This window comes from Chelonoidis abingdonii, chromosome 2 (assembly GCF_003597395.2).
Source record: "Chelonoidis abingdonii isolate Lonesome George chromosome 2, CheloAbing_2.0, whole genome shotgun sequence".
Classification (NCBI taxonomy): Eukaryota; Metazoa; Chordata; order Testudines; family Testudinidae; genus Chelonoidis; species Chelonoidis abingdonii.
In genome coordinates, this window is record NC_133770.1 from 238,679,829 (window position 1) to 238,704,762 (window position 24,934).

The following is a 24,934-nucleotide window of genomic DNA, read 5'->3' on the forward strand; positions in this document are numbered from 1 at the left end:
GGGATCTCAACCCAGAATTCCAATGGGTGGGGGAGACTGCGGGAACTATGGGACAGCTACAGGATAGCTACCCACAGTGCAACGCTCCGGAAATCGACGCTAGCCTCGGTACATGGATGCACACCGCCGAATTAATGTGCTTAGTGTGGCCACGTGCACTCGACTTTATACAATCTGTTTTACAAAACCGGTTTATGAAATATCGGAATAATCCCGTAATGTAGATCTACCCCCAGACAGGTACTGCTGAGGGAAAAAATCTTTAATAACTGTGCATGAGGCATGCACACATCTACAATGGAATGGACATGTGCAGCACATATTGAAGTACGACAGTTACAAAAAGGTAGGTAACCATTTTTTTCAGATAATTGAGATCTGGATAACTGAGAATACACTGTGTAGGTTTCTGGACAGTGGTGATTATGAAATATCCATGGCTGAAAGAATCTCAGAACTCTGGGTGAGCTTCTTTTAAAATATCTGAACAAATTACAGAGGTGTTTCCTGTGTTTTATTAATAAAGAATAGAAATATCACATGGTTACATGTCACAATGGAACAAGATTTTGAGAATCAACTTCTTGACACCTTTAACAATTGCTTCTTGCTAAGTAAATCTACAGCATGGAAGAGAAAAGACTATTCTTGACTTAGTTCTAAGTAACACAGAGAAATTAATTAAGTAAATATTTAATTATTGTCAGTACCCAGGGCATACATTTAGAACTACATTCTCCCCTCAGTCCACAGCCTGTTGATGCCAGTGGGAGGTTTTTACAAAAATCAAGACTAGAATATAGCCTTTAGTTAATATTTACATTTTTAGTTATCATCATTTTTATTATTTGTTCAGTACCTTATTATCTCACCATCGCTCAGTGAAAAAATAACCTCATCTTTAGGGTCACCACTGTCACTCCTTGTTTCTCTTCTTTCCTCATCTGCTTGTCTCTCTTTCTCTCTATTTTCCTTTTGTGTGTGTTTCCTCTACTCTTCCCTCTGCATTTCCTTACCATCAGGGCATAATTTCTCCCCGAGTATTTCCCAGAGCGGCGGGGCTTGGGGCTTCTGCCCCATGGGGCATGCTGGGGCTTGGGGTTTCTGCCCCACAGGGCACACCAGGGCTCCCACGCATTTAAAAATATTTACCAGCCTCCGGCAAACATTACTGCAATGGTTTTTGCATTGTCTGTTTGAGTGGAGTGGGACATGGGATAAGTGTCTGTGACTCCATCTGTCTCATCACACAATGAATCTATGCATTTGATAGTGATGACCCAGATCAATACTATATTATGTGATGTGGATCAACATACACTGGAAAACCCTGTGTGACCCTGAGGGGATTTGGGAGTTGCGAGTAGCAGAAAAACACGGGCAATATGGTTCCTAAAAGTGTCATGGACACTGGATGTGGAAACACAAAGAGTGAAATCCTGACTCCATTGAAGTCAGTGGCAAAACTTCCATTGACTTCAGTGGGACCAGGATTTCACCCAGAGTCCCTGCATGGATGGCTCTAGCCTTGACGAATCTCCAGAGATCTGTGTAGTTTAGGGGGCCAAAAACCATGTTAATTCCAAAAGTCAGGGGAAGCCTTTCCCCCTGAGGGTACAACTCTGGATAAACTCCGTGGGTGGGAACTCTTATCTCCTAAGTGTTTTTTTTTCTCAAGCAAGGAATGATTCACATATGGTGAATAAGGATGTTAGTTTAATTACAGGCTCCAGACCATTATACATAATAATGAATATCTGTGAAACCAGAAAAAAATAGGGGGAAATTGCATGGCAGTCGCCCATCTGGTCTGCAAAAAACAAAGCCTTTCCACAAGTTCCCTCCACTGACTTCTATCAAAACTATAATTAAAATGCCATTTGTAATTTACATTCATTTCTATGAATGAAATGTAATTTGTGTAATTGTTTTATTATCTGAGATTTGGTTTATTAACAGAAAAATACAATATCTTCCAAGCATAGGTTGTATAAAGTTTATTTAAACACAAAATCAACAGCATTTTCATACAACAATCAGTATGTTACACTTAGTTTTTTATTAATATTCCCCACATTTTTTCTCTACTGATTAGGGTAATAGAATGCTGCAGAAGGCATTCAGAGCCATCTAACTAATACATTTGTATTCTGTTAGTTATTCAAAATGTTTAATCAGGCTGAGAGCCCACCGAGAATATCATTCTTGTACTCAGGGATGTGGCATAAAGCCATCACAACATTGTTAAATTATAAACCTGTGAAATGTAATGAAACTGCAAGGCTCTTTACTCACACTTTTTCAGACCACTTCACTAGAGTTTGTGTAACTATTGTCACTATATGTCAGATGCCTCATAAAAACAAATAGTTTCATAAACCCTTTACACCTTCTTTGTGCTTTGAAAAGAGGAAACTGACTTATGCTACCATGACTCAGATGCCACAATAATGCAAATTTTGGTTTCATAAGAACCATTAAAATGCCAGATTGCAGTAGGGTTATAGGTTTGTCTTGGTACATGCAGAAAAAAGTCAAGAATTAAGAAAACTCATCTCAGACTGTTCTAGACCAATAAAACTGGGATGTGTTTTAATTAACTGATAAGAAATAATAAGCCATATTCATTGGGTAAGAATAGTATGTATAATGTCAAAGATAGTTTACCATCACTCATCTGGTAGAACTTTTACTGAACAACAGTGTACATGATGCAATATATTACTGTGATTGTAAAATGACTTTGTTAAGGCATTTGACTTAGTGCTGCATGACATTCTCATTAAAAATTTAGTCCTAAAAATATCAATGAAACACACATTAAATGGATTAAGACCTGGCCAACTGACAGATTTCAAAAAGTAGTTGTCAATGGGAAATCACTGAATGCTAGGGTTTCTGCAGGGATCAGTTCTAAGTCTGACACTATTCCACATTTTATCAGTGAACTGGAAATAAAATCCCTGCTGGTAAAATGTGCAGATGACACAAATATTAGCAAAGTGGTAAATAATGATGAGAATAAGGCAGTCATATGAAGTGTGGGGTAAACTGGACCCACTCAAACAAAATGTGTTTTAATATAACAGACTACAAGGTCATACCAATAAGAACAGAGAAGTCAGGCCAGACCTACATGCTGGAAAGCAGTGACTCTGAAAAGGATTATGGGGTCAGAATGGACAAACAACTCTGTTGTGTGATGCTGTGGCAAAAAAGGCTAATGGGATCGTTGGATGTATAAACAAGAGAATAGTGAGTAGGAGCAGGAAGGTGATTTTACCATTGTGCGTGGCATTGGTAAGACCAATGAGTCCAGTTCTGGTGTCCACATTTGGATGTTGAAAAATTGGAGAGGGTGCAGAAAACAGCCACAAAAGTTATGAGGGCTGGAGGAAATGTCTCAGGGAGAGACTTTTAAAGACTTCAATCTGTTTAGCTTTTCAAAAGAAGACTGAGAGGTGACTTGATTCCACCTTCTCTGGGAGAAAATATCAAGTACTAAAGAGGTCTTTAATTTTATGGAGAAAGGCATAAAATGTACCAATGGCTGGAAGCTGAAGAAGATAAATTAAAATGAGAATTAAGGCACACATTTTTAATTGTGAGGTTGACTAACCATTAGAATAAATTACCAAGGGGAGTGTTGGATTCTCCATATCTTGATGTCAACAGCTCAAAACTGGCTGCTTTTCTGGTAGTTAAACTCTAGCCCTGCCATACCCAAGTTATTGGGCTCAATACAGGGGTAAATGGGTGAAATTTAATGGCCTGTGATATACAGAAGGTCAGACTAGCTGATCTAGTCCCTTCTGGCATTAACATCTATGAGTCTGTTATGTTTTTATTAAAACAAGAACTGGTGTTAAATGTCCAGTGTTAAATAACTGCTATTGAAATATGAATATAAATATTATAGTACAGGCCAATTTAGGGAGTATCACAATTACAATATTTGTGCTTAAGGTTATAGGTGCTTGATATATATTAATATTATATATATATAATGCACATAATACATATTATTTATATTATATATATGCTAAGTACCCATAACTCCTTGCATTTGCTGCAGTAAGCATTTGGCAGATAGGAAACTTGTTAAAATCAAAATACATTCATTCTATGTCTTAGTACAAGCTAGGGAAATACCTTAATGGATCAGTAGCTTGAATGTGTAACTTATAAAATCACACACATTTCAGCTGGTATTATTTATAACTAAGGGAGCACACCGTCTGCATCAGGTGAATGTAATATTGCTGCACAGGACTGGTATTATGTGCATCATATATATATATATATATTACTATGCATCAAGCACCAATAACCTTAAGCACAAATATTGTAACTGTGATAGTGCCTAAATTGGCCTATATATATATATATATATATATATATAATATAATTAGTAATATATAATATTAACCACTACGCTATCCAGTCGCGTAGAATACTAGAAAAGGATTGGAAGTGAAGCCAAAGTGGTCCCAGTGGTGGTAGGAGCCCTCGGCTGTGACTGCCTAAGCTGGTGAGTGGCTCCAACAGATCCCAGGAACAACATCAAGCTCTCTGTCCAGAGAGAAAAACATTTTTTTTTTTATATATATAATTAAATTCCCCTCTACCATGCAGGTGTAGTTCCCCACCTCGGTCTCTACCAGAGGCCGGGATTTGAGGGTTTCGCGCAGTAATCTAGTGTCTAGCACTGCAACTTTCTGAAGAGAGCTGATTTGTTCCTGGGACTGTTGAACGCCACTCACACCAGCAGATCAAGCCAAGTGCCTTTTCTACCAACACTGGATCCACTTGCCTTCACTTTCACATCCTCTCATAGTGCTCTCTCAGCCTGGTACTTCTCCAGCTCATACTCGTCTCCGAGTTCTGTCACTTGCACGCTATATCTACACGAACCGCTGTCTCTGCTCTGTTATACACGATGCGTTGATGGCCAGACCCGGCTGTCGCCTGACGGAACCACAGAAGCTAGCACGCATTCTCACAAACCACTTGTGAATCTCCATCTGTCTTGAGCGTCTAGCCCATACGCTGTGCAGATGTTCCTGTACACAATGCCAGCCACTTGGTTGTGCCGTTCAGTGTATGCTGTTCCTGCCTGCATATTACATCCTGCCACTATGTGTTGGACTGTCTCTGAGGCCTCTCTGCACAGTCTGCACCTTGCGTCCTCTCTAGCGTGGTAGACCCCTGCTTCAATGGATCTGGTGCTCATATATATATGACATATATATATGTTAGCCAGCATATATTAGTCAACACATCAGCTACTTTTAGTCACTCACATGTGACAATATGACTCAGTCTCATTTTTGCTGGTAACACATGGCCAGCTTCTCCCTTATGCCGAGTATCCCATCACTGGCCTATCATGTGATGTTTAATACTCCCGTTTACGCTTGCTACTCAGAGAGGTGACAATTTTTGGAAGGGTCTACAAGCAAAAACTTGAAGTGAGGCCCCCATGTCATTTCTTTCCACCCCCTGACACTCTCTTTCCACTATTCTTCCTGCATGTCTACACCACATGCATGCCTGCGATTCCACTCACACCCCAATGTCAGTGCATACACCTGTGCACCAATCCCACATCATCACTACAAGCAGTAATACACAACCCTACATCATTAGCATCCACACCAGCCTTCATATATAATCCATAGAGTCAGCTGCACTTTCTTTATCTTATACAAATGAGGGCCTGATCCTGCAATTAATTCTACATTAGGAGATACCTGCACGCATGCAGAGTCAATTGCTAGATCAGGGTTTAGCTGTGGTAGCCTTCAGCTGGACAAAATAAAGATGTCCCTGTGCATGAATGAAAGTCTCTACCCCATTTTTACTCTTCCAAAATATTCATGGGGAGAGGAAGGGTGGGAGGATGAGAATGTCCACAGCTTTCAAAGTAAGAAAGCTAGACTTTTGACATTCTGGGTGAACAGACCTGTAAGGTCAAATTCAGTGCTGACTTATACCTTATGTACTCCATTGATGTCATAACAGCTTATGTGATTAATGTAAATTATATACATTTGACATAAAACATTTTGGCTCCAGAAGTCATCAGATGACTTGTATATCAAACCTCATGTTGTTGTTTTTACATTTAACTTTCTGGAAAGGAAACATTCTTTAGTCCCAGAAGGGGAGAGTTGTCATGGAAGAATGCAAAGTGAGGTGGATTTTATTTTGCACTGAACATAAATAAGGATGGTAAAACTGACAGTGGTGCTTTACCCATCTTTATTAGTAATTACAGGAAAACAGAGACTGCTTCTGAATAAAGTGGAAATGTCAGAGGGATTCACATTTAATGGAATAGTTGTAAATACTTGCAAGATAAAATGATGAGTCAGGCTCTTAGATTTGTTTTAATTAAACTTTTATCTTATGCTAATTTGTTTCATGAGTCCAAAAACCTGCTGTTGAACTACTCTTCAGTGCAATGTAAAAAACCAGCAAAACCTGATTGTAAGTTTCTTGCCATTATTAATTAAGTTGGTATTCACCATAATGACACCGCCTAGGGGAAAATTTCATTTTAATAAACATGACATAGGTACCGCTCCGTGATTTTCTTTGCAATTTAGCATAAGCTAATTTACCAGGGAAATAAAGAGTTAGCAAGGTTTCTAATTAAAAAGAACTTGTTTTTATTTCTGGGGTCTAGGGTAGACCGTAAAACAAATATTTTTTTTAAACAAATCATGGGATGGTTCCTTTAAAACAGACATTGAGGCTTGGGTTCCATAATGGCAATGAAGCCACTTGTGGTTAGTGGTTACCTTATTTCCAGGGTGTTTTCTTTTTAAGTGTGAAGAAATGCAGTATTGGTGAAAGGAGCCAGATTGATAGCCCTGAATACTGAGATCTTCTGATTATCTAGGGGACAGTTACAGCATAGACATTAGCTAGGAAAGCTTCTGCACATGGTCCTGCCAATGTAACTGTACCCTGACCTACAGTTAGGGATGAGAAGACAGATTAATCCTAATGCCCATTCATAACCACGGTGATGTGGAAATTCCCATTAAGATCTTGGAAAGAGACCACCAAGTTTTTCAACATTTTTAGATTCTGATCCTTCAGTAGCTACCACAAGTAATAAAGCCCAGATTGTAACCCTTCCTGTGTGTCTGTATAGATTAATTACAGAGTGTAAGGAGCCCCCTTCTTCTCTGGGCTTCCTACCTATATTCATGGGTTGCAGCTCTGAAGGAGTAAAAGGCAGGTACTCCAGCACAAGCACACCTTCCATGTGCATAGCTATTTCAATGACAAAGCAACAAAAGCGGGCTGGTCAAAACTGCATTTGATACAAAAATTTTCCACAAACCAAAATGCACTGCAAGAAGTGTGGAAAATTTAAATATTTCCTTACAATGCCGAAAACCAAAATATTTCAATTCAAAATGGTTAAGCTCTACCTCAGGGGAGTTGTAGTCTTGGTGCCTTTTCCTCCTGTTCTCCTCTAGGATAGACTCGAAGACAGCCACACTCCACAATGCACCACTTTCTGCCCTCTCTAGAGGGTTGGGAAGAGGATGCATCACAAGAGTCCCAGGCCAAGATGCATCATGGGAGATGTAGTTTGGCCAGAGATCTCAGTCCCTAATGGGGAATGGGCACATAGGGCATCCAGGACTATAACTTCCATGAACACTGCAGAGACATTTTGAATTGAATTATTTCAGGTTTTAGTCAAAATGTTTTGTAGAAAAGTTGAAAATTTTGTGGAAATCTTATTTTCTCAGCAGCTCTAAATCCTTCTCAAAGCTCCTGAACGCTAAGTAATAGGGTTACATTATAGGAGTCCTGAGCCATGGTGCATCTTGGGTGATGTAGTCTATCCAGAGATTTTAGGTTTTGTGCCGGTCTAGTCAAAACATCTCTTTTGAAAGTCCCATGTGATGTGATTGTTTTATATTTAGTGAACTGCAAAGTAAATAGTTGTCTTAGAATAGGAAATAAGTTATCAGCATTTAGGCATACTAGCTATTTGACTGTCCATCTGCGCTAGTATATTAATTGCAGTGAATATATTTTATCTAAATCAAGAGTCAAATTCTGACTGAGTCTGTGTTGATATAGAAGGCAGAGGGAGGTAGTGAAAGGAGAATCTTTCATCCCTTTGAAATCAGAAGAAATTTCGTCCAAATAAGGGCTCCAGGACTCAGCCCTTAATTTGTATAATTTTGCTTGAGTACAGGGAGGGTGGAAATGTCTATAGATATATTAATGCAAAAACCATGGAAGCCAGTGAAGTGTTTTATGTTATCCTTAGAACCAGCCACCAGTTTCCAACAAATACCTCAGTCAGTATTAATCTTAATAGCCTGAGCCTTTTCCCCCCACTTAACAAAAAAGAACAGATCGCATATGCAACCTATGTTCTTAGACATCATAGAATGTCATTAGACATGTAAAGTCAGCCTGTTTATTCAGTCTGTATATTTCAGTGTTTAATATTATTTAATACTACGTTTAAGTATAGGATGCATGGTCTACTAAATACTATTAAACATGAGACAATGATATTAAAGGCATAATTTTAAAAATATATTTAAGGCATGCAAGAGGAGATATTATTAAGTTAACGGTATAAGACTAAATTCCCCACTGGTATAAATGCCAGCAGAAGTATGTTCACAGGCTTGTGTCTGTATGAAAGATGACAGAGTGCCTCCAGGCCAGCAACCGTACTCCAAAACAAGGGTTGACCAGTGGAAATTGGCCGTATTGTCTCCTGATGGTGACTTTACAGTGCAGCTCCTGTGGAAAATAAAGCTGCACTCCAGCCTCAGTGTAAATTGAGGAAGGAGCACTGATTTCACTCTAATGGAGACATCTCTCCTTTGGCGCAGTTAGAGTGACCAGATGTCCCGATATTAGAAGCTTTGTCTTATATAGGCAATTATACCCCCCTCTGAAAAACAAACGTCCTGATTTTTCACACTTGCTATCTGGTCACCCTTGGCGCAATGGGCTTTCTAAGCTCAGGGGACACCCTGGGAGTGTATTTTACAGCTCCCTGCACCAGCCTTGCTGAACTTGGTTTGTAGATTAGAATCATGTAATTTAACAAGACATAAATCACTTTTATTGCCACAAGAGGGCACCTTCTGTCATTTAATAATTGTACTAAGGAAACGACTTGTGTCAGTCCCTCAAAGGGGAGTACAGTCTTCCAAAATACAAAGCAGATATAAACATGAGCAAAATAAAAATACTGACTCTGAAACCCCCCTCCTTGAGTTATGAATGGACCCAGTTATCATGTCAACAGACTTGATATATATATATAGTAACTTTGATACCAGTATGTTATGTTTTGGGTGGGCCTGGGCATGAGCTCTACTGTAGTATGATGTGGTCATGGGGAGAGAGCTCCCTGCAGGTCTCACTTCTTTTCCCACCAATTCCTTAAAATCTCTGTAGCATCTCAGAAGCTGCTGTACCTCAAAAATATAACCAGCTCATGTTAACTTTTAGAAGTGCAACTCTTGGAAGTCAGAGTTTCAGGGTTGAATGCACCTTTGACAGCCCTCAGGCCCCGGTCTTCTTTGAGGGCATCCACTTAAAGGTTTCAGGCTTCCTAGCAATCCCCTCTCTCAGGTAGAAACTAATGTCTCCCTACCTCCAGGCTGGGGGTTTAGGCTTGCAGTCCCTCTGCAACTCACTGTGACATATATTCCCCAGTTTGTCCAGCAGTTGTGGTTAAGTTTTCTCCAGGAGCTACAACAGTGTATACCAGTTACCAACCAGCCTTCACAAAGCAAAATACATTTATTGTTAGGACAAAAGCATTAAAGAGAAAACGTACAAAAATACAATAAAAGTTCCTATACACGTGTTAAAAGCTTATCAGAGGTCATCCATCAGCCTTATGGGGCCCAGGTAGGCCAAGGACCTTCCAACTTTTCTGCAAAGGTTGTTGGGACCCTCCTTGGACAAACTGTCCTTTTCATTTTCTGATCATAAAGAAGGTGTGTGTCAATTTAAATACAGCCTTTTTATACCAAAAGCCCGTTCTTTATCTGTTGGTCTATGGAACACCCAGCTTGACCGTGTATACGCAAACCACACCAGAGGGAGATAACTCTCTAGAGTTGTTTACAGTTTCAGCAACTATCCTTAATCACCCCCACTATTTTTAGCTCCTGGAGGAGCAGTGGTAACCCTCCCCCACTGCAGTTGCCAACAATCCCTGCCCCACAGTGATACATTAAACCATTCATAAACTTAAAACAATATGATCCCCCAAAGATACTGCATATGGGTGCAGTATCTGTGAGAGTGACATCAAAGTGAGAGGAAAATACTTTAAATATTTTATGCATTCTTCCTGTTTGGAAATATGTCAGGTACTTAAATACCATGATGTTGGGTGCAGTAGAAATGGAAAGACAGAGCCAAGTGCTTTCCTAGCAGAGACATAAATAAAGTTATTAGAGAGGCAAGGTGGGTGAGGTAATATCTTTTATTGAACCAACTTCTGTTGCTGAGAGAGGCAAGATTTCAAGCTCATACAGAGCTCTTTTTCAGCCCAGACCTCGAAAGCTTCTCTGTTTCGCCAACAGAAGTTGGTCTAATAATAGATGTTATCTCACCCACCTTCTCTCTCTAATATCCTGGGAACAACTCACCTACAACAACACTGCATAAAGAAAGATAGGTAACTAGCTCAGCTCTTTGCTAACACAGCTGGTATTACGTGTGGAAGATTGTAAAGGTATTTCCTTGTAGAAAGCCTTATAGTGTTGATTTGATTCCAGCTTGAAGGAGAATTAAGGTTTTTTTGCATTCAGATCCTGGTATCTGATACAATAACAGGAACAATATAAGAACCTGAACAGAATAGTTAGAAACATAGAAAATTACATGTGCATTCATCTTCCACTGAGAGGCCTGGGGATGATTCTAGCTAGTTCTACAGTGAAGCAGAGAGAAAATTTAGGAATAAAATTGCCTTCATTATTCTCATAAAGTTTCTTCTTTGGTATAAGAAGACAGTGGTTGTTTCTGTAATTCGATCTGTGATCATGAATAGATGACAAAGTTGTAAAAAAGCCTGAGCTCTGTTTATGCTATCATTGTAGTCAATGGAATTTCTCCAGAATTTGTCACTGGTGTAAATGAGATCAGAATCTGGGCCAATGTGTGCATGTTGAGTTGTAAACGTGTGTACACTCCAGTTACCCTATTACCACCTCTATCATATACTAGCCAGGTTAGTGTTTACAGTTTTATGAATGTACCAACTTCTATCTAGACATAGTAACATGGTATCCGGTACTTTCACTTATCTAATTTCATTTGGTATTGTTGGGGACCCCGGTGCCCCAATACTAGCACACGGTTCGTTGTCTGACCGCGAGAGTGACAGGCAACACCAGCAAGGTCCGATCAAAAGTTCTTTATTGACAAGTGCACGCATCAATAGAGAGCAGCTCAACTCCAGAGAGAACTAGCTTGCTTCTTTACAACTATCATATGATTTTATAGACAGATCCGTCGCGTCACAAATTATTCATTTAGTAGTCCAACCCCCTTTTACTAATTAGTAAACCCAAACTAATTAATTAATATGAACAATACTGCCTTGATTACTACAAACAAGAATAATATGATTTATGTGAGCAATAATGCCTTAACAATCACAAGTAAGCAAAAAATGTAAGGGAGTCAGAGAGACCCAGAGAACAGAAACAGGGAGTTTTGCCATTATTCCCAACACATTATATCTGGTACCCTGCCAGGAATGCCGTTCCTTTCTTGTCTTGTGGTTGCCTAACTCTGTGAGAGACAGGAAACTTCCGGGCATTTTCCACTTATGAATTACCCAGAAGCCTCTGTTAGCTTGGCTTTGTACAGGTTGGCCTAACTGGCTTTATGCTATATTTTTAGTTAGGCCTAACAGTATTGACATCAGACACTGTCTCTAGACTTACACTGCATTTCCCATGAGATCATAGTAATGGTATTAAGTCCATTTCAAGGGAATAAGGGAAGTTTAACACTGTGTAAAAGCATATGTGAAGAGAAATAGCTGAAACACAGGTTCAGTAGCTACTCGACAGCAATTTGTAAATGGATCAAAAGTTTCAAAAATTGGTGGGGTTTTTATTCAAAGCATCAAATGAGGTCAGCCCACTTTAAAGACCAACCCCCTGCAATTTCATTATTTTAAAAACGAGGGGGCCAAATTCACAGTTGTTATACACCTTTAGTCATTTACATCAGAGCAAAGTGGATGTAAAAAGCTACCAGATCCAAACAGTAGCATTTTAAACCCAATTTGCACCAGTGTAAAATACTGCATGTGGTATAGGCAATGGTGAATCAGGTCCAAAGATTGCTTTTGCCTGGAGCTTGGCAAAGGGCGTTTGAAACTGACTCTATTCAAAACCACTGTTGTTTTCCCATTCTGTATTTCAGAAGGCTGCTCCCATTCTATTGGAGCTCCTGAATTTCTTTTACTCTACTGTTGTTAGGGTTTCTGAAAGCCCACCTCCTATATATAATACCTTGAGGTATTTACTGATTCATGAGATCATCAAAAGATGTTGTATAGTATTTCCCTTCCTTTAAGAAAGGTAATTTTGAGGGAATTGAAAAGTTGTTATATTTGATACTTTTGCTTTAAAACTGATTTATGTGTGTTTTTAGCATGTATTGATTTTCTGCCCAGAGGGTTTTGTAACCAACAAGGTATCAATGCCTAACACATATTAAATAAAATATAAAACATAGAGTCAGCCTTAACTACAGCAGTGCCATGTTAAGGGAAGACTTCTTTTTTCTCTCTCATTAGAGCGATACTTAAGGGCCTCACAAAACTTCCTCTGACTTCAGTGGAAGCAAGACTGGGCTTGTAATCTCTACAGTTAAAGAAAAATTATGCCCCTTTTCCTCAGATGGAAAGTCAAAAAGTTTGAGAGGTAAGAAGCCCATGTCTTTACAAATTAAGTGTAAGGTGTATTTTAAGGGTGACATCCTGGCCCTATTTAATGCATTGTGACTTTTGTCATTGACTGCAATAGGACCAGCATTTTACTCTAAAGGTAAAATTACTCCAAGTGTTACAAATGTCAATATAGCCATGTGAATTAGCTCTACCGAGGAAAGGATGTTTATTTAATATAACCAATGAAGGTAATCTGAGGTGTGATTATTGCTAGTTGAAAAATTTATCCCTATTTAGGAGAATATTTATTATTTTTCTTTCAAAAACTCCCCTATTCACCTTGCTGGCATCTTTCAGATCTGTCTTAGAAACCTACCTCTTTCTGTTATCTTTGCACCATTAACCACGATCAGTTGGTATAGAGCCTCACACTGACATCCTCTCATTTAGCTCATGCTACAGTAAAGCTGTAACTAACAAGACTCAAGCCAGGCCTTCTGCTCAGAACAAAAATGCATCAACTAAAATATTTTGTAAATATTTATAGCAAAAACGCCCTTTTTCTTCTCTTTCTTTCATGTTTAAGAAAATTGGCTCTGAAATATCATCCTGACAAGAATCCCGACAATCCAGAGGCTGCTGAAAAATTTAAAGAGCTCAACAATGCTCATGCGATACTGACTGACCTGTCCAAGAGAAACATATATGATAAGTATGGATCATTAGGGCTATATGTGGCGGAACAATTTGGAGAAGAAAATGTTAATGCATACTTCATGCTTTCAAGCTGGTGGGCAAAGGTGAGTGGGTAAAATAAAATCCTCTGTTCTCTTTTCTAAAATGTACTGAGCAAGCTAGGAAATCATGCAGTCTTCTAACCTAGTTTGGCCCTGGTTATGCAAAGTGTTCCATGTGAGTGGACCTTTACAGTCATGTGGAGTCCCATGGGAGTTCATGGGGCTCTGCATGGGACTAGGAGTCCCCCGATGCAAAACAATTTTGAGGATCAGGGCCTTAAGTCATAGAAGCTTCATTAAACAATGGCATGTCTTGAATGATTAGAAACTGGCAAAAATATGATTAAGCACCTCTCCAGAAAAGTGCTAATGAAGGATTTTTCCTTTAATTTACTAAATAATTAAATACACTTCATGTCTGGTAACACTTAGAGGCATAAATTATATTTGAAACTGGAGCTTCAGGTTAATTTTGATTTTCTTTTCAGTAATGACTAAATAAAAATGACTCATTGCTCAAAAATGAGAAGTCCTACTTGTGTGACAACCAGCTAATAAGTTACCATACAAATTTAGCCATGTTCTTTGCTATATATAGCACACAGCATACGTAAGCAATAGTAATACATAACACAATGTGTGATTATGGTGTCATATACGTGCACCTTGGGTACATTGTGAGGGGGCAGGGAAAAGGAAGTGGAAGAAGAGGTGAGAACTGCAGAGTGGAGGAAGAGAGCAGGAAAGGGAGAGCATGATACCTCAAGTCAGCAAATTGAACGAGGAAAAACCCCTGGTGGGGGTTCTGATGACATAAGAGCTTGGTTTATTTGGTTTATTATGTAACTGTAATCCTTTGATATTTATGTATATATTGCAAACACTAGCATTGCAATCGGTATGTCAGTGACTGTAACAAGCCTATGACATCACAAATGTGGAAAATCCCACACTTTGGATTTTATTCTTACTGCTATTTCCAGCAACAAAATGTTGGGGCAGCAAAGAGTCCATTGGAATAAATAGAAAAATTATCTTTATGTGAACCAAATACACTGTAATGAGAGGAGAAATGACAGATCTGATTTAGGAACATGAAATCTCCATCCTGGATCAGAGCAGTGGTCCATCTAGCTCAGTATCCTGTCTCTAACAGTGGTCAGTGCAAGGTCAGTTTCATGTGTCTGGGAAAGCATACTTTAGATTCTACTTCAGGTGGGAATAGAAGCAGCTCAAATACAAATTAATGGACTACATTTTCAAAACTGGGCAGCTAAATCATATTGGCAAAATTTGTTTCCACACCAGCAAAAACTGAAGATGGACCTGAACCACATCTCCATTCTGAACTCCCAAGACTTTACAGCTGGCCCCTATTTCTCTGGCAGCAAATTTGCACCCCCTGTGGCTGCTGACCCCTGCTGTGTCCTGGACTTCCTTCACTACTGATTGCTTCTACTACTGCCAGCTGCTATGTCAATCTTCCTTCTCTTTGCTCTCAGCTACCTTCTCCTCAGCCTTCTTGTCCCCATCTCTCAGCACAGGGAGTCATTGGCTAAAAAGGGAGAGAAGAGAAGAGACACTGATAAATCTGCTAGCAGCAGCATCAGATGAGCCACTCCCTTGACTCAGATTATGTGAATATGGATGTGAAATGGATGTGGGTATGAGAATAGGAACAGAGACAACAACAGCTGTAGCAGCCTTGACCGACAAGAAGAGTAGAGAAGACCATAGAATGCAACTGAAAAGTCTTATAGGCTGTATGAGGGCAGGGAGAGCAATTGCTGGGTTTGTTTTGAGCTGCTGTGTTCTGGAAGTATGGAAGGATTTGATATGGAGCCTGTGTAAAATTCATCATATTGCAGAACCTCCTATGACAATTGTACAAAAATCTGAGGTACTTATGTATCATCCCTCCCAGATTGTCATAGGGTGGTCTCTCCATCGCCACTAAACCAAACAAAGTTTTCCCATTTCCAGAGTATAAGCAGATCCACAAAGGCTCCTCTCAAGTTGAGTCCAGCCATTTCCCCATCGGCCTAGCCATACCTTCCCTCTTCTACCTCTTATACCCAATAAGCTAGGCCCTACAGTGAATGAGTCTTTTTCAGACATAATGCCACTTATTGCCATAGTGTCTGTCCCAGTGACATCTGATCCCCAGTCTGATTCATACTCCTGTAAAGCCAACAGGAAAACAAGTTAGTGGACCACAGTTCTTGCTGGTTACACTCGTCCTATACTTCTCATGGCCCTGATAGGCAGTGTATCCCATCATAATCACACACACTCAGAAGATACTAAGTGGTGGCACAAGTCATTAAATGTAAGGAAATGAAAATTAAAGGTGAAGTGTAAAGCAAAAATGACTGTTGAGTTAAGCCCAGAATGCTCTGAAGGCTTAACCAAGCTGGGATAGTGGGGCCATTTTACACAGAAAAAAAGCTTTAACTAATATTTCATAATTCCTTTTTTTCCCTTAAAGGCTTGTCTATACACAGTGATTGTGCCACTTTAACTACATCGGGTTGAAATCAGTATAGTTAAAGTGGTACAACTCCATAGTGTAGACACAGTTATACTAGTATAAAGATGCTTATACTGACATATCTTATTCGCATAAATTTAGGGACATAATCTATACCATTTTAAAGAACCTTTGTATGGGTATAACTATATTCACACTTGGGAGTGTGTGTACCAATTTATTTCAGTAAAAAGTCACACGCTAACCCAAATAGTTAAACCAGTACAAAATCTAGGTTTGCTGTGAGAGAAGGCACAGCATTTTGAAATAAATTCAACTCAGCATAAATCTGGCCAGTCTTCTGAAAACATCTGGCGGTATTTGTGCGCTTAACCTGCTACAGGTATTACCATTGGCCTTGAGCCTCAGCACTTGCTCAGATGGTTATCTTTAAACACATGAATCATTTCACTGACTTCAAATGGGCCATAACTGCACCCATGCTAACATTTCATCATTTAATTCACGTAGTCACTTCCATGCTATTATCCTGATATCTATCCTCACACATGTCACAATCCTGCAATGGATTTGGGGTGGTGGTGGTGGAGAGGAGATTGTTTTATTATTAATTAATATTATTATCAAGCCATATATTTTATTTTTTGAATATATTAAACTATTGGTGAGAGCACTTTTCCTGAGTTAAGCTGCATGTGTTAAATCATTCTTAACAGTGGCCTTTTAACTATAATCTAAGGGCTAAATTGAGCCTCCTTGATGAAAGCAGATTTGTGCCTGAAGGCCATAGGATCTGCACTGACCAAGGAGTCCTGATTCTCCTCTACATACACCTGAGTAACTTCACTTGATTTATGCCAGTATGTGCGAGAGGAAAATTAAATGTTTCATCTTAGCCACTCCAGCCTTTGGACTCCTTATTTTGTTTCTTTTTTCTCATATACTTGGCTATTATCAACAGTCCATCAGTGAATAAAAATTTACACAGTGATCTACTGTAATGAGCCATTTTTAAGGGAGGTGGGGGGTTTGCACTATGTTTGGAATTTCTGGAAGGCCTCACTCAGCACTCACAACTGGGGCCAGATTTGCAAGACCCCAGCATATTGGGTACATGTTGAGTGCTGAACCCTTGAAAATCTAGCCATAAATATCATAATGACAGAAGGTGGGTGGGGTGGCGAGTGCTCTGGAAATCTGGCCCATATTTAGGTTTTTGAGTGGCAGCTAAACTCTTGACAATCTGGCTCTGATTGTGGGTGTGGAACACTTTACTTCTGGTGGAATTCTGCACCACTGTGTGTGCACAGAATTCATGCCCCACCCCCCAATTTCTTTGCTTCCCCCACAGAAAAATGACTTTCTGACAGGGAAGCAAAGGGAAGCTGTAAGAGCAGCCATGCACCAGCCCCTAGCCGCACAGGTACCTCATTTCAAGCACCCAGAGCAGCCATCGGAGAGGTAAATCACTGCAGGGCTGGAGACACCCCAGGTACTGTCTCCTACCCTGAGCTGGGATCAGCTGCTAGTCCCAGCTGGGCTGGAGGCAGTGGAGGATGGGATTTCCTCTTCCCCTGCCAGCAGTGGTTTGGGCTGTGTCAGACCCATCCCCAGAAACCTCCCCCAGCTGCAGGAAGCTCAGCATTGTCCCCTGCTTCCTGCCCCCATTTCTCCTCAGTTGCAGGAGGAGGGGTCACTGTATGGGGAGCTGCTCCCCAATCCACCCAACCCCCATGCATCTGAACCTCCCATACCCAGATACCCCACCAAGCCTCTCTCCATACATCCAGAACCACCTAGCCTTCTATACTCAAACCCCACCCATTGAACCTCAACTCCTGCCTCTGGACCCCCAACCCTGCACCCACACTGCCCCCCACTAAACTCCCTGCACTCAAACTCCCATCCTGATGAGCCCCATGCCCCAGCACCACCCTGAGCCCCCACATCCAGACCCCCATGCCACTTACCCCCAACTAGCTGCACCCCAGACCCCCAGTCCACCAAGTCCCACTCTCCCAGCATCCAGATCCTCCTGCTGAGCCCCATTCATTTTCACCCGCAAGCCCCTGCAGACTCTCATTGCCTCTGCAAGCCTCTTTGCATCCAGATCACCCAACATGGAGACCCCTCACTGAGCTGCCTGCACCCAGATTGTCCCATACAGAATCCTCTTACCCCACACCTGGATCCCCCTACACTGAGCCCTTCCACACTTGTATCCTGCCTGGTTGAGCCTGCCTGCCCCACATCTTGTGCACCTGGTGCAGAGAGGCAGGGCCTCAGGGTGTTTCTGGGGTAGGCCCAGACCTTGTGCTTTGTCAGGTTTGGGTGTAACCTCACCACTGAGTCCATGTCCCAGGGGTGGGGCTGGGGAGGCTGCAGGGTGATTTTCTACCTTCGTACAACCAGTGGCCTGTGCTTCCCACTACCATGCTGGAGCCTCTGCATTTATTTATTGACAAATAAAGCTTGCAGAATTTTAAAATATTGTGCACAGAATTTTTAATTTTTTAGTGCAGAATGCCCTCAGGAGTAGCACATGCAAATCTGGTCCTGAGCTCTTTTGAAAAACTGACACTATGTGCTTTTATGTCTGTTACAAACTGTCATTAATTAAAGGAAGTTCACGTGGTAATAGGGGTTTCTCCCCCATTTTATCTAGGCCCTGTTTGCAGTTTGTGGCCTCTTGACAGGCTGCTACTTTTGTTGCTGCCTGTGCTGCTGTTTCAATTGCTGTTGTGGACAGTGTAAACCCAAGCCACCAGGAGGGGAAGAACATGACTTCTGCATGTCTCCTGAGGATTTGGAAGAGCAGATTAAGACAGACATGGAACAAGGTACTGCTTGTAGAGACTTACTATATAGTGAAAATATACAAAGCCATTAAAAAAAACTATTGATCAGGTCCTCTGCTGGTGTTAACTGGTGTAGCTCCATTGATGTCAATGGAGATATGCTGATTTACGGCTGCAGGGTATATGGTCTTACAAATCTTCTATATCGCAACTAAGTCAAAAGCAAAGTACGGTAGAACCTCAGAGTTATGAACACCAGAGTTAAGAACTGATCGGTCAATCACACACTTCATTTGGAACCATAAATATGCAATCAAGAAGCTGCAGAAACAAAACAAATACAGTATAGTATTGTGTTAAAAGTAAACTACTAAAAAAGAGAAAGTTTAAAAAAGATTTGTCAAGGTAAAGAAATTTTCTGTGCTTGTTTCATTTAAATTAAGATAGTCAAAAGCAGCATTTTTCTTCTGCACAGTAAAGCTTCAAAGGCTGTATTAAATCAATATTGAGGTGTACACTTTTGAAAGAACAACCATAACATTTTGTTCAGAGTTATGAACATTTCAGTTATGAACAACTTCCATTTCCAAGGTGTTCATAACTCTGAGTTTCTACTGTATATTGCATATAGAAATGACAGTTTCTTTGGATCTGTTATTGTCTTGATTACGCAAAAGTGTTGTAGCAGTATCAGTACCAGCATATTGCAGACACAAGGTGGGTGAGATCATATTTTATTGGACCTGCTTCTGTTAGTGAGAGAGAGCTTACTGAGGCTATGTCTTCACTACCCGCCATTTTGGTGGGTAGCAATCGATTGCTCGGGGATCGATATATTGCGTCTCATCTAGACGCGATATATCGATCCCCGATTGCACTTATATCGATTCCGGAACTCCACCAACCCGAACGGAGTTGCAGAGTCGACATGGGGAACCGCGGACATCGATCCCACGCCATGAGGATGGTGAGTAATTCGATCTTAGATACTTCTACTTCAGCTACGTTATTCACGTAGCTGAAGTTGCGTATCTGAGATCGATTTTCCCCCATAGTGTAGACCAGCCCATAGAGCTCTTCTTCGGAATGGAATCAATTAGACACATGGACATTAAAGATCCCATGACACTTTGTGTAGGAGAGGAGATTTGATATATTGTGAATGACCTATATATCCTATTTTACTCCTATGTCATGTGCTGTGCCTGATCTGCTGCTTTCCCCCACAGAGCTATCTGAATGCCAGTGGGCTTGATTGTGTAACCTTTATTTATGTAAACAGTCCTATAGACTTTGATGGGTCTACTCGCTTGAGAAAGGGCTGCAAAATAAGGCTTACTCTTTTAAAGTGCTGTGGATCTTTTATGATAAGGGTTATAAAAGTATTTTCATTACCTAGAACCACCACGTCAAAGCACGCACCTGCCCTGTAGCACTCCCTTCTGGCCAATTGTGGCTCTGAAGTAGTGCTGCCTCCATTTCTCCTTAAGTCATTCTCCTTTTAAAAAGTCCACACAGGCCAGATAGTCAAAAAATTCCACTTCCTGGGGTCCAAGTTATTTACAACACAGTCTTTCAAAAGAAAACTCAAACTTTCAAAATCCCAGAATTGACCAAGAGGGTCTTTCCACGCTTTAGCAATTCATTTGTTTTGCTCCAGCACACTGATGTCTGACATTACTGAGATACTCGTTTCCCATTTATTCAGAATGTTCACTAATTTGCCAGTTTTAAAAATGAATACAACATAGATTTGGATTTTGTAAATCCAGATTTCACAGGGAAGGCCTGAAATAAACTAGAACTATTCCAGGTCTCTTATCCCTCTTGTCACTTTTGTTACACTTTTCATAAATCAAAAGCAACAGTATAATTTCAGTCAGAACTGCTTCTATTTTATATTAACAAAGCAACAACAACGACAAAAATCAAGAACAAAAGTAAGGTCTCTACGTGACAGGACAATGAATGTATTTCCTCTGCATCTAAATAAAAATAGCATCTGCCTCTTCCTTTACATTTGCACTTCAAAGAAAACAAATGATAACAGATACAAGCTGCACACACAAGTTGTATGGATACTGGTTGAAAAGATGTAACTGAATGAAAATGGCATAGGTTGGTACTAGCATTGGCTCTTCAAGCAGGCAATTCAAACTTGATTGTCCTAGATAGGCAGGTTCAGACTTTTCTGCACCCCCATAGATTTATGTAAGCTAGCTTCTAGACCAGGGGTCAGCAACCTTTCAGAAGTGGTGTGCCAAGTCTTCATTTATTCGCTCTAATTTAAGGTTTTGCGTGCCCGTAATAAATTTTAACGTTTTTAGAATGTCTCTTTCTATAAGTTTATAATATGACTAAACTACTGTTGTGTGTAAAGTAAATAAGATTTTTAAAATGTTTAAGAAGCTTTAATTTAAAATAAATTAAAATGCAGAGCCCCTCAAACCGGTGGCCAGGACCCAGGCAGTGTGAGTGCCACTGAAAATCAGTGCCATAGGTTGCCTATCCCTATTCTAGAGAAAGGTTCCATCAGGTAATTCAGAAAACAAATGTAAATTCTCCTGCAGCAGGCTGTTTTGGAAGAAAAATCCACATTTTGAGCCAAATTCCTTATAGGTTGCCTGCCCACAATGGGATCACTCTCTCTAGTAATTAATCTCTTTGTCTCTCACTGTTCTCAGCATAAATAGCATCATTCAAAATTGTGCTACAAGGTCAAAATGTAGCTCCTCAAACCAAAGTCAAAGTTTAACTAAATAATGTATTGTAGTGTTTTGTACATAATAAATCCTTTTTTCCCCAAAGAGCTCAATATGCAAAAAATACATGATTCTTGGTTTACTTCATGATATCTATCTCTGAGTACTGTGCACATTATCAACCAGATTATCACCACATCTAGCAGTTCCTGTTGCTTTCAGTGGGAGTGCTAGATGCAGAGTAGAGTTGGGTGAGAACTGAAATTTCTGTGTCACAGGAAATTCCATGGTTTTGAAAATTGTTTGTGTTGCAAAAATGTCACATTTTGAAATTTCCCACATTTAATTTTGATAAAATCAAAATGATTTATTTGGATTTTGACTTTATCTTTTGTTGTTTTTTTATAATATACAATACATTTCTAAAGGAAAAATCAAAACATGCCATTCTGAGTATGTGGGAATAAAATGAATTTTTTTTCCGATTGACATGTCCCTGCGGAAGGTTTGGTTTTGACAAAACAACATTTTCTGATGGCAAAACATTCATTTGGAAAATTTTCAAACAGCTCTAGTGCTGAGCTCCTTTGAACACCTGGCCCTGTGGGATGAATCTTGCAACCTTTACACCTATGAGTAGTCTCAGCAAAAAAACTAAAGAAATGTATCCATGAATAAGGTTTGCAGGACCTGCTCTTTACTCTTATTATAGTCAAGAGACTGATTTCTTTCCACTAGCAGAAGTTCTAATAACTAGGGACCCGATCCTGCTTCCACTGAAATCAGTGATAGTTTTGCCTTGATTACTACATCATTGGATCAGTTTCTAAATGTTTTTATGTAACCATTATGCCCTAAAACCAACATATTTTAAGAGTCAGAATAAGACAATAAATAAAAAGTATATTGCAATGCATGCAGTAACCACACTGTTTCAAATGCTTTTGAGAAAATGCAGAGCAGAAGAGAAGGAAGTAATCATTTCCGTACAGCTGGGACCTATGCTGCTGCTTTGGAGCCCAGTCACGCAATGTTCTCACTCACATAAACAGTTTCATTTAAGTTAGTGGGCCCGATTCTGCTCCCATTGGAGTCAGTGTCATGTCTCCCACCGACTCTCCTGGTGCTGAATGAGGCACTGTTTGAGTTTGGACTGCTCACGTGAGTAAGGTGTCAGGCACTTGGTATGTTAGACTGTGGTGATGTTCTCCAACTGTTTGTCAGTGGGTTTTTTTCCTGGCTGGTTATCATCATAAGAACAAAATGATACATTTCCAAACAATGTTCAATTTTAAAGCAAATGTAATCAGAAAAAGGGAGCGGGGTGGGGGGGGAGAGAACTGAAATGAGCTGAACTACTTTCCAGATTCATAAGCAATACGTATTTAGCACATCATTGTCTCCTCCGCACTCCATATGATATCAACGTAGGCGAAGAGCGAACATGAGCTATCTATAGAAAACAATTTCAGCTGTGAATTCTGCTGCACCTCCATTCTGCAGCTCTCCGTTAAAAGGCTATATTTGTGTAGCTTATTATACCCTGGGTATCCACTCTGATGACACCCAGAATAAATCCGAGAGGTATGCAGACAGCAAAGTATTTGGATAAGCTGCCAGCCTCCTGAAGTGTTTTCAGATTAGTTTGAAACATGTAGTACATTTCTAATAGATCCCCCTCTCTTGTAGTCACTGAGTTCCTAACCTTGAAGTGCACTATTTCTGGTTGCAAATGACTGCCCATAAAATTAAAAACTCACACACACACACAAAACCCTATCAACTTACATGAAAATCCAGAAAATATTTTGTTTTTCTAAAAGGCTTTAAAAATTAATTTGAACGCCCAATCTAATCTAAACCAGGGTCATGTTTTAAAAAGTAATTGCTTGTAAACTTTGTATAAGTGCTAATAGTGAGAAATAGTGTCTGTTTTTGACCTTGTGTCGAAATATGGAATTTTCCGTACAGAGAAGCTGCTTGCAGTCTAATCACTCTTGCCTTTCACCTTGACAAAATCAAACTCATTCCACAGCCACTGAGGTGATGCCGTCTGGCATGCAATTAGATGCCTGCTCTTGGTCGAGTTATTACTGTATGTTATGTTTTGTGTCCATAATTCATCCCATTTACTGCCCAGAAAAAAAAATCACAACAGTATTCATGTTACTCCCAGTCCCAAAGGACCAGTCCCTTATTCCAACTCAGTTGCACCTGAGATGTTTGTAGCCAATCCTATAATAAATTAACTAAAGATTTATTAACTAAGAAAAAGAAATAAGAGTTATTTACAACGTTAAAGTGGGTAAACATACTGTGACAGGATGGATCACAGAAACCCTCTTGGGAGCTGCCAACTGATATGCCAAGACTACCTCTGCTCCTGTTTTCCCTGCCAGCTCAGGACTCCAGCACCCTGTCTTGCTGAGCCAGACCCTCCCGTCTGCTCCAACACAGACCCAGGGTCTGAATTACTTGCCCCAAAGCTGCAGGTTTACCTGAAAACAGCTCACAGAAGTGTGCTTGTCTTTAGCACTCAGATGCCCAACTCCCAATGGGGTCTAAACCCAAATAAATCCATTTTACCCTGTATAAAGCTTATGCAGAGTAAACTCATAAATTGTTCGCCCTCTATAACACTGATAGAGAGATATGCACAGTTGTTTGCTCTCCCAGGTATTAATACATACTCTGAGTTAATTAATTGGTAAAAAGTGATTTTATTAAATACAGAAAGTAGGATTTTAATGGTTCCAAGTAGTAACAGACAGAACAAAGTAAGTCACCAGCAAAATAAAATAAAACATGCAAATCTATGTCTAATCAAACTGAATACTGACAATCTCACCCTCAGAGATGCTTCAGTAAGTTTTTCCTCAGACTGGACACCTTTCAGGCCTGGGCACAATTCTTTCCCCAGGTACAGCTCTTGTTCCAACTCAGGTGGTAGCTAGGGGATTCTTCATGACGGCTCCTCTCCCCTTTTTGTTCTGTTCCACCCCTTTATATATCTTTTGCACAAAGAGAGAATCCTTTGTTCCTCTCTGGGTTCCCATCTCCTCCTTCTCAATGGAAAGACACCAGGTTAAAGATGGATTCCAGTTCAGGTGACATGATCACATGTCACTGTAAGACTTCATTACCTACTTGCCAGCACACACGTATACAGGAAGACTTACGGGTAAAACACAGCCATCTGCAGACAACAGTCCTAGTTAATGGGAGTCAAGATTCCAAACCACCATTAATGGCCCACACTTTGCATAATTACAATAGGC

General features: G+C 40.1%; 1 protein-coding gene across 1 annotated transcript in view; it reads left to right on the forward strand.

Moving 5' to 3' along the window:
- Positions 1-24,934, forward strand: part of DNAJC5B (DnaJ heat shock protein family (Hsp40) member C5 beta) — a 35,772-nt gene that overhangs the window by 6,968 nt on the left and 3,870 nt on the right. The window contains exons 2-3 of the mRNA XM_032804108.1: positions 13,515-13,728; positions 18,822-18,996. Of these exons, the coding sequence (XP_032659999.1) occupies positions 13,515-13,728; positions 18,822-18,996 (389 nt within the window). The remainder of the gene's footprint in view (positions 1-13,514; positions 13,729-18,821; positions 18,997-24,934) is intronic.